At 39.9% G+C, this 9,997-nt stretch overlaps 1 protein-coding gene across 4 annotated transcripts in view; it reads left to right on the top strand.

Moving 5' to 3' along the window:
• The window catches only part of LOC129201657 (interleukin-1 receptor-like 1), a 31,528-nt gene extending 23,163 nt beyond the window's left edge, over positions 1–8,365 (top strand). For 2 of the 4 annotated variants that reach the window (XM_054813216.1, XM_054813217.1), the window contains exons 10-12: positions 44–187; positions 2,787–2,945; positions 6,763–8,365. In XM_054813216.1, coding sequence (XP_054669191.1) covers positions 44–187; positions 2,787–2,945; positions 6,763–7,109 — 650 coding nt within the window. In that variant the 3' untranslated portion in view covers positions 7,110–8,365. Of the gene's footprint in view, positions 1–43; positions 188–739; positions 1,075–2,786; positions 2,946–6,762 lie in introns of those variants that run through there. The other 2 variants (XM_054813218.1, XM_054813219.1) reach the window with 2 other exon arrangements.
• Positions 8,366–9,997: the final 1,632 nt, after the last annotated feature.

A 9,997-nucleotide genomic window follows, 5' to 3' on the forward strand; every position in this document is an offset into this window, starting at 1 on the left:
GTTAACTTCTCTATGGCTAACAATATATTCCTCTTCTTTGCAGTGGGGCTTCCCAACGTCCTCTTGATCACAGGATCTCTAGTTCTGCTAGTTGCAATAGCAGTTTCTGTTATACTTTATCAGTCCTTCCGAGTTGATATTGTCCTATTGTATCGGGAGATATTTCAGCCCCGCTCAGTCAAGGATGGTGAGTAAGAATTGAGCAAGGAAGTTTAAAAAAAAGGAAAATGGCAAATCATATGGAAATGAATTTATTTGATAGTTGCTTACTAACTCATATGCCACCTAGGCCTAATCCTTCACTTTCTCATGCCTTCTGAAATTGTTTAAATAAGGGAATTGACATTCCCTTGTTTCCTGGGTTCTGTAGTGATGTATTACATAAAAGAGGGATTCAGTCCTGGTTTCATTTTTTTTTTAAAACAAATATATCTGCCATGAAACATTGAATGATGGTGAAAATCCCATTTACAGTGCTATTAACTGCACTTGTTATGCACTCTCTAAAGTAAAGGAACAAGCCTGCTGGCTAGTGTGTTAACAGGCATGTGTTAGAGTAATACAGTTTTTATAAGCCAAAGAGAAAGGTACCAATATTGTGAAAGACATTTTTGGGGGTGTCCTGGTTTGAGCAAGGATAAAGTTAATTTTCTTCTTAGCAGAAGAAAGTAGTAGAAGATAGTGCTGTGGTTTGGATTTAGGATGAGAATGATGTTGGTAACACACTCCATGTTTTCAGTTGTTGCCAAGCAGTCAAGGACTTTTCAGCTTCTCATACTGCCCTGCCAACGAGAAGGCAGGGGACATCCAAGAAGCTGGGAGGGGACACGGCCAGGACAGCTGGACCCGGCTGACCAAAGGGATATTCCATACCATACGGCATCATGCTCTGTATATAGCTGGGGTTTGGGCTGGGAGGCAGGGCAGCTTGGGAACTTTCGGAGGGTTGACTTCGGGTGGTGAGAAATTGTGCTGTTCATCACTTGTTTTGTATATTCTTTTATTCTTTATTATTATTGTTGTTATTATTATTGTTATTATCATAATCATCATCATCTTCCTTTTTTGTCCTATTAAACTGTCTTTATCTCAACCCATGAGTTTTATTTTTTTTTCTTTTTCCATTTTCAATTCTCCCCGGCATCCCACTGGGGGGATGGGGAGTGAACGAATGGCTGTGTGGGTGTTTTAGCTGCTGGCCAGGTTAAACCATGACAGGGGGGAATACATCCCATCCAACTTTAGGGGTGGACTTCAGCTCAAGATTAAGACATCTAAATTTTGTCACATGAAATGAAGATGCACACACGCGAATTCCCATCATAGATATAAAACCTGGAGACTTGGGGCTGGATTCAGTTGTCTAGCCATAAGCAGTTAGTCCCAATGGAGCTCCTTTAAGACCTGAACCCCTCTACAGTGGCAGCTGAAGGGCAGGCAGTGCCTAATGACACTATGTGGCACATGTTTTTAGGTGAGCAAATCCAGCTCCTCATCAATAAAATCAACTCAGCTAACCAGACACTGGGACCTTGCGTCAGTGGTCTAAACATGGGCATCTAGAATCATTTGAGACGGCCAAAATAATGAACACATAACACAGCTCTGCCAGATGTTGCAGACTTCTGGAGCAGGGTCTGGAGATCAGGTAGGGTACCATAGGAAGTCTCAAATGGCGCTAGATGCCTATGTTTAGGCAACTCAGCTGGGCCCCTGGCATTTACATGAGAGTAATCTGAATCACTCCAGAATTCACTAACTGCAGTGGCTAGTTCTCCACTGGTTGTAGCAGGAGTTTAGACACACAGCTTTCACATAGACACCTAAATTTACATTTTTTAAATCTGAAGCTGACTCCTACCACAGATGTCTGCATGGTAGGTATCTACAGCCGATCTATTTACTTATGTTCTCTCTTAGGAGCAGAGATAAATGCTTTCTAGGCCAGTTTCCATTTCAGTACATTTTATGATGAAATTAATCAGACTCTGGAAATGGCTATTTCTTTTTGTATTGTAAGGATGGTCTGGACAAGAATCTCAGACAGTAACAAAAGAAGGGATATGATCATCTCCACTGGAAAGAAAGAAATGAAACATTTGAGATTAGAAAAAAAATGTTATAATGGAAAACATATTTGAAAGAAATGAAGAAAAGAGGGAAAGAAATATTTGACTTTGTTCTGACTGTAAGACTACTTCCTGAGAAAAGGAGCTTTTCACTCAGAAGTATGATACGTTGTGGGAAGGATGAGTAATTTCTTCAAGGGGGAAGAATTTAAGTGGAGTGTCTTGTCCTGAAAGACAAAAGCCGTTAACAGCCTATTGCATCATTGAAATAACAAATGCTGAGCTTCATCTCTATTTCATAGGATCATAGGATGGTTTGGTTGGAAGGGACCTTCACAGATCATCTAGTCCAACTTCCCTGCCATGGATAGGGACATCTTTCACTAGATCAGGTTATTTCATGCTAATAATTAATAATAAATAATTAGTTATTTCATGCTAATATGCATCAATTAATTGAATTCTCACTATATACTTTGAGATCGGGTTCTCCAAAGTTACAAACACACAGGACATAACAGTTGAGCATGGAAAACAACAAATATGCAGTCTCTAATTTCCAAACATGCACCCAATGATATACATTATTCGGATTAGCAGGAGCTTCTACTTAAATCTATTTCAAAGACTGATATTTTTGTTTCTTTTCTAGCTTTTGCAATAGCCAGCTCTAATTCATGTTAACACAATACACTTTCCTCTTGTTTTGCTTTACAGATGGGAAGATATATGATGCATATGTCATCTACCCTAGAAGCCAGACCAACGAAGCTAATTTTGTGGAATATTTTGTTTACCAAATCATGCCAGATATTCTAGAAAATAAATGTGGATATAAACTGTGTATTTATGGGAGAGATATATATCCTGGAGAAGGTAAGTTTCAGATCAGATAATGCGCTGAATGACTTGTCAAGCTGGAACAAATTGTGTTTCTAGTCCCTTTTAGAGGTGTAGGAGGCCCTTTTACATTCCTGAGCTGGCTGCTCATCTCCTCAGCAGCTGCATGTCTGCTCTTTCAGACAGGGTGACACAATGGCCGTTTGGGCTTGCTAGTGTGCTAAGAAAAGCAAGCTACAGGGCATGGGCACAGATTGTTTATCATCTTCTTGAGTCATGCAGGAAATGTGACCTGAAGTGTGACTCTTTTAAACACACACCTGCTCTTTGGGTAGTGCAACGCTGCATAGCCATTATCTAGGCAAAGCCACAACCAAACCATACGTGAGTAGGTTTACAAGACATGGAAGAGGAGAAAACCACAAACTGAGTTAAGGAATTAACCTTGCTGTTATCACTGAGGGTTTTTCAACCTGTTATGAGAGTGTTAGAGTCACAGGAAGTTCAGCTTCTCTTCACTGGCATGACCTACTTTCACTTCACACAATTCTCAACGCTAATTCAGGAGCTTTATTCTTCATTCCCCCTTCCTTGTCTTCCAGAATGGAATCATGTTAATTAATCTGTGCTAATTTCCATATGGATACCTCTGTGCTACCTCTAATGATTGCTGTCATCTAGGTGCTAGCTGCTTTCCTTCAGAGCTGTTTATTTTGTGATCTGGTTACTCTGTGGACCAGATCTTCTCTCCCTGTCAGTAAGCAGGCCTGAAGCAAAAGCCACATTTCTGAAATCGTCAGCAATGGGCCAGGTGTCATCCACCTACTTAGAGCTGGGCTGACATCTTTAATGTCCTTCTCTTCTGGAGAGTAGCAAAAGTACTGCCTGGCCCTGGGAAAACCAACTACAACAAGAATGTAAAAAAAGCTGTGAGAGTTGCTGAGGCAGACCATTCCCAGCGTGTCAGATCCACAACAAGGAATGAACAGTAACTCTCAAAGCTGTCGATGACAAAGCCTTATGCCACTTGTTCAGGTGATTATGGACAGGGCAATATTTTGTTATGGGACGCTGCTCTTAAACTGTGGTTTATGGATGGTATTCCTGAAGAAAACTGAGCACAGCATGCAACTGAGCTGAAGACTGTGGGACTAACAAGGGCTCTAATAAGTTGGCTGAAAACAAAGATATTTTCACTGTACAAAGGCATGAACGGATGCCTGTAACCCAGGAGTGAGACAGAAGATTCATCAAGCCACCTTGGACAGTGGCTTGTTAGGTGTGATTTAACCAAAACTCTAAAAATGTCCTGAAAACGTCCTTTTTCTCTTCTTGCCTACTTTCCGAGCCTCCTGCTTTTCTTTTCCTTGTCCACTTTCATGCCCTAAAATGCTTCCACTTGGGTGGAAAAGCTATTCAGAATCTTCCTGCCACTGGGAACACTTAAAAATTCTCTGCTTCCAGGAAGATGGACTTTACCCAAACGCTACCCACTCTTGTTTATCTTCTGATCCTCAGCCTTTCACCACTAGGTTTCCAAATCCAAAACCTTACAATTAAAATATGCTAAGCACAGAGTAAAACAGGAAATGCCACTTCGAGTTAGTGTGATCCTTCTGGAGCACGTATCACAGCATTTGATGAATCATATTTTTCACTGTAAAACTACATGTATTTCCAGGAAAAAAAAAATGCAGAGAGGATATAAAATGGAATTATTATTTCAAGACATGTTTATGAGTCTTATTTCCAGAGTACAGCTTTGTTACTTGAAACTTGTGTTCTTCTAGTAAAAAGGAAAGTTAAACAGAACGTTTCAAGTGATCAACAGCATTACATAGCTGTTGGACTCGCATTATGCTTCCCTAAACTAGCGTTCTTTTTGTTTCCCGATCTTACTGATTAATGGCATTTTCTACAACCTAACAGTTCCCTGAAGAGGTGCAAATGCAAGTATTACCCAGAAAACCAAGAGTTTTTATCAAAATCACCTTCTCCATTCTTCTCATGCTCTCATTGTCCTCCCAACCTCATTCCTTGCTGCAGAACCGAACCAAACACTGCTGGAGCTGCTGTATCTGTAATACACAAAACTGTGAGCAAATAACAGAGGAATGACCATACTTCACTGGAGCAATGTTCTGTGTAGCCAAGTGTCCTATCTTCAGCAGTAGCCATGGGCAAAGGACCGGAAAAGACTTTAAGAAAAGGGCAAGGTTAAATTATACTTCCACTAATGTACTCTCCCAGCAGCGTGTGGACTTTAGATGCTTGAATTTTTGTGTGTAATAGCTGCTGATGGACTTTTCTTTCACAATATTGTCTGTCACTTTCTGAACTTCCAGCATTCACAAAACAGGTTGCAATGAAGCCCTCGGTTAAAGTATTTGCAGCATGCAGCCCTATTTTTCCTCTTGCCACAAATATAGCATCAGAAATCCAGATGGAGAAATAAATACCTCCCCAGGTCCATGGTCTTTCAGTCCTGAGCACAATGGACTGCACCTCAATCAAAACTGAAAAAGATTATTTTTTTTTAAAGTGGTGTTGTTATGGGAACTAAACATATGAGAGTAGCTGCTTACCTTAATTTTTCTCACCTTCCAAAGGATTTATTCTCCTAACATCAGGAAAATCTAATGAAAAAGAAGAAAAGGAAAGGAGTTAGGATTGGTGGACATGACAGATAGGCAAATTGTTTTCATAGAATACTCTCAGAGTCAAGAAATAGGACTGAGAAGTCATTGAAGGGTTCTCTTCTTGACCCAGAAACTGAAAAAGCTGGGCCTCTCTGAGAAGATTCGCAATGGGCTGGCAGCCCCTAGCAAAGGAAAAGAAGATGCATATGCAGCTGGCTGATGACATCTGCACATCCGTGGCTTGGTTAAATACTTTTTTACATTGAATTTCCTCAGCTCAGCTCCCACCTCCTTTCCCGTGGCCCAGCATGACATGCTCCCACAAAAACAACTCCAGCTTTCATCCTACAGACCACAGGAAAGTCTTTGAACTGGGAGGAGCATTTCACTGGACAGGCACTGATCCACAGTGCTGCTCCCATAGGTATCACAGCAGCTCATTGAGAAAAGCAGCTCCTGCAGGCTTGATGTGGAGCTTTCCAAGCTGTCCCAGAAGTTTCTCCCATAGCATGCTGGCTCTTGAATTCCCTGTGTTCAACACATCCAACATCACAGTCCCAGTTGTGGTTGATCAGCTCTCCCCAACATGGCAGTGGGAAAGAAAAACACCTTTATTCCTGCTGACATACAAATGCCCTGCAAATCTGGATCCACCCCTGCAGAGTGGATGCCAACTCAATGCACAGGTTAGAGTATAAATTAGCATGCTGTAGCTCAGGAGAATTAACACTCTCTCTGCTGGTAGGTAAGCCTCTTAGGAGTAAGTCACCCAAAAGTCTTCAAATGACTGATTTTCATGGGTAAGTCTTGCAGGATCAGTCCGTAAAACACTAAACTTGATAGAACATGATTCCTTACATAGAAACTATTAATCAAGCACAAATTTAATGCAATCCAGATCTACTGAACTTGACCCTAGGTTGCTATTAGAAATTAGATTAGATTGGATTAGAAATTCCTAACAGTTCTTAAGAGAAGTGAAAATGCTAATGTTTCAACCAAATAAAACATTTGAAAGGACAGCTTTGGGGTTTTTTTTTGTTGTTTGTTTGGTTTTGGTTTTTTAAGCTCTTTTTCTAATGAGTAAACTGTACGAGACTGAAGTGAGACAGAAGTTATTTGTGGTTAAAAAGCAATGAAAATGAAGTGCTTAAACACAAAAGACTTTGTAAAAGAAATTTCCAGGTCTCATCCTTTTTCTTGTACATTCCTAGATACAGCCAGTGCAATTGAGAAGAGGATGCAGAAGAGCAGACGGCTGATCATCCTTCTAACACACCAGCTGATTAATTGTAAAGAACCTGCTTACGATCAGCACATTGCTTTATACAATGCCCTCATCCAAAATGATACAAAGGTGATCCTGCTGGAAATGGAGACCATTGGGACTTATGACAAGCTTCAGGAATCTCTTAGGTTTATTATTAAGCGGCAAGGTACTGTCAAATGGAAAGAGCAGCACACTGTGCACCCACAGTCGTCCAATTCTAAGTTCTGGAAGCAGGTGAGGTACCACATGCCACTGACACTCAAGTCCTCATACTCAGCTAATGCCGGGTGAACAGTGAGTCTGAGAAAATACCGGTACGCTATCAGGATGAACCGCACGCCCACAGCTCCTTTTCCTTTCAGTAGGTACACGATTTTACAGACGGGAAGGCTGGTTGTATTTTTTTCACTTTTTTCAGTCCTTCAGTTGAATAATGATAAGGAAAATTGATGGAGGGGGTCTGGGGAACTGAGAGAAGTTTTTATGGGTATGGGAGTTGTGTAAATAAATCATTCTAGGCTGTGTACAGGATTTTGCATGTCACAGGAAAGAAAATGTACCTATACTCTTTCTATATATACTCATACATAAAACTGAAAGTTTTGATTCTGAATAGCTGAATGTTCTGCAGGTTTGCTTTACCTTTCTAATGCAGTTGATCAAACATAAATGCCTCCTGTATTATTCAACTGGAAAGTATCATGTATATTATTCAACTAGAAAGTATAGTGTTGTGCTTTTGTTATTTTTTTTTCACCACTTTTTGATTCAATAGTAATACTCATACCATGAAATTTTATTTTTCCTTAGTAGGGATGCCTCAGTAAAGGCTCTTTTGAGACTGATGTGAATACAGCATTTAAAAAAAAAGCAGTGTTAAGGGAAAAAAATAAACTGATACATATTAATATGCATTTTTTATATTTTATACATATATTAAAATGAATCTCACAGAAAGGGGAAATTTTAAATCTTTGAGGTACAACAGACCATGCTGTTACTGTTGTTACTATCTCCAGATAGAAATAACATTTTAAAATTCAGGGTGGTTTTTTGTACACTGATAGCATTCCTTTAAGCTACTGAAAAAACGAGACTGCATTTTTATAACATGCAATATCCACTTTTTTTTCCCCTTGCTTTGACCATATGCCTAGTTATAATTTCTTCTGATAGGGAATACCCTGAGAAGCAAAGGTCAGAGCCAAATCTCCTCCTAATTCAGGGGTGTATGAACAAAATGTGTTCTAGCACAGATATTCTTGCAAACTTTAATCTTTTCAGCTTTTGAAACCCACAAATTTTCTTACTGTCAGAGAAGACTTGGTTTTGAGCTTCAGGCTTGCTACAGAATGGACTTAAAAAGTGAAAATTCGATGCAGAACACCTAATGTTACCAAGTCCAGGCTTACAGAACAGGCAAGTCTCTCTCCTTTTACTGTAAGTTTTTATTGAATGTGGATCTTCAGAATTATGGATAGCTATTTCGAGTAGGAAAAATGTGTATGCAATATATGTATAGATTTTTTCAACATTAAATTAAAAGATCTATGGCAAACTAAACACCTTTTCACTGATGAGTTATATTTTCAAGTGTTCATGCACTCACCACTCACTTCACCACAACTGTAAACCATCTAATGTTGCATTTTATTATTTCCTCATTAGATTGTGTGCAGTGTTGGGTCCTGTTCCTAAAGATCCCTCTAGACAAACCTCACTATCTCTGTGGAAGCTCCATAAAATGGATTCATGCCAATGTAAGAGATTTGGTTTATTCTTACAGTATCATTTCTTCTCACAGAAAGAATGCTAATAGTAAGGCATGTGTAAAGGCAGGAAAGCCTGTTGCTTTACACTATGAAGATTTTTCACTGCAGCTTCTGAGCAAGACAGACTATTCACTTCCAAGATTATTACAAGATCAATTTTTAATAGAGTTTGAGGCCTAGGCACTTAATGAGGAAGAAAGGATGATAACTGAGTATCTTGGAAACAAAAAGTCTAGGACAAATTTTGAAGCTGGAAAGGGATAAGAGGAGAAGGTCAGCAATGAACCAAATTACTCTGAAACATACTGATATCTCATTGACTTCTGTTAGCCAGGCATGTAGTTGTGATGGTGAAAACCAGACTCACTAAATGGCTGTTGTGGTGACACTCCTTTTGTATCAAGCCTCATGGTCAACCAAGAAAAAAGAAAAAAAAAAAAAGAGGAAAACGGTATCAAGCAAAACTTGACAACTCTTATTGTGGTTTACCAGCAGTGAACACTATGGTCTTGACAGAAAGAAAAGGGGTAAATTCTGAGAGTGTCAAAGAACTTTTATAGAACCAAGGGGTGAGTATGTGACTGTAATAATAACCAAAAAATGCTGCAGTTGTCACTTGTTTTTGTACTCCTTGGTGTTTAGTAAAGAAATCTGGAGATATACATTAAAACTAATATCTGTCTACAGATGTTACCATATTTGTAGTGTTACAGAGAAAGCACAAAAAGAACTATGGAATAATTTTACAACATCAGCACTGCTGAGGCCACATCTGGAGTCCTGTGTCCAATTCTGGGATCCTCAGTAGAAGAGAGACATGGACATACATACTGGAGACAGTCCAACAAAGGGTCATGAAGTTGATGAAGGGACTGGAGCATCTCTCCTATGAAGAAAAGCTGAGAGAGCTAGGACTGCTCAGCCTGGAGAAGTGAAGGCTCCCATCTGAAGGGAGGATGCAAAGAAGAGGGAGCCAGGCTCTTCTCAGTGATGCCCAGTGACAGGACTGGAGGCAATGGGCACAAACTGAAACACATGATGTGCCCTCTGAACATCAGGAAACACTTTTTTATGGTGAGAGTCATCCAGCACTGGCACAGGTTTCCCAGGAAAGTTGTGGAATCTGCATCCTTGGAGATGTTCAAAAGCCACCTAGACACGGTTCTGGACAACTGGCTCTAGGTGGTCCTGCTTGAGCAGGGGGGTTGGACTACATAACCTCCAGAGGTGCCTGCCAACTTCAACCATTCTGTGATTCTGTGATATGAGACTTACAAAGAATCAATATTTTCAGAAACATCTTTTTAAAGAAAATTGGCAATTTTTACACTAGGAACTAGCGTGCCTTTGTGGAATAATAGAAGTACAGTCTGCCCTGTGCAAAAAATCTCTCCTTTCACCATAGAA

The sequence above is a fragment of the Grus americana genome, chromosome 1, assembly GCF_028858705.1.
Source record: "Grus americana isolate bGruAme1 chromosome 1, bGruAme1.mat, whole genome shotgun sequence".
In the NCBI taxonomy this organism is placed as follows: domain Eukaryota; kingdom Metazoa; phylum Chordata; class Aves; order Gruiformes; family Gruidae; genus Grus; species Grus americana.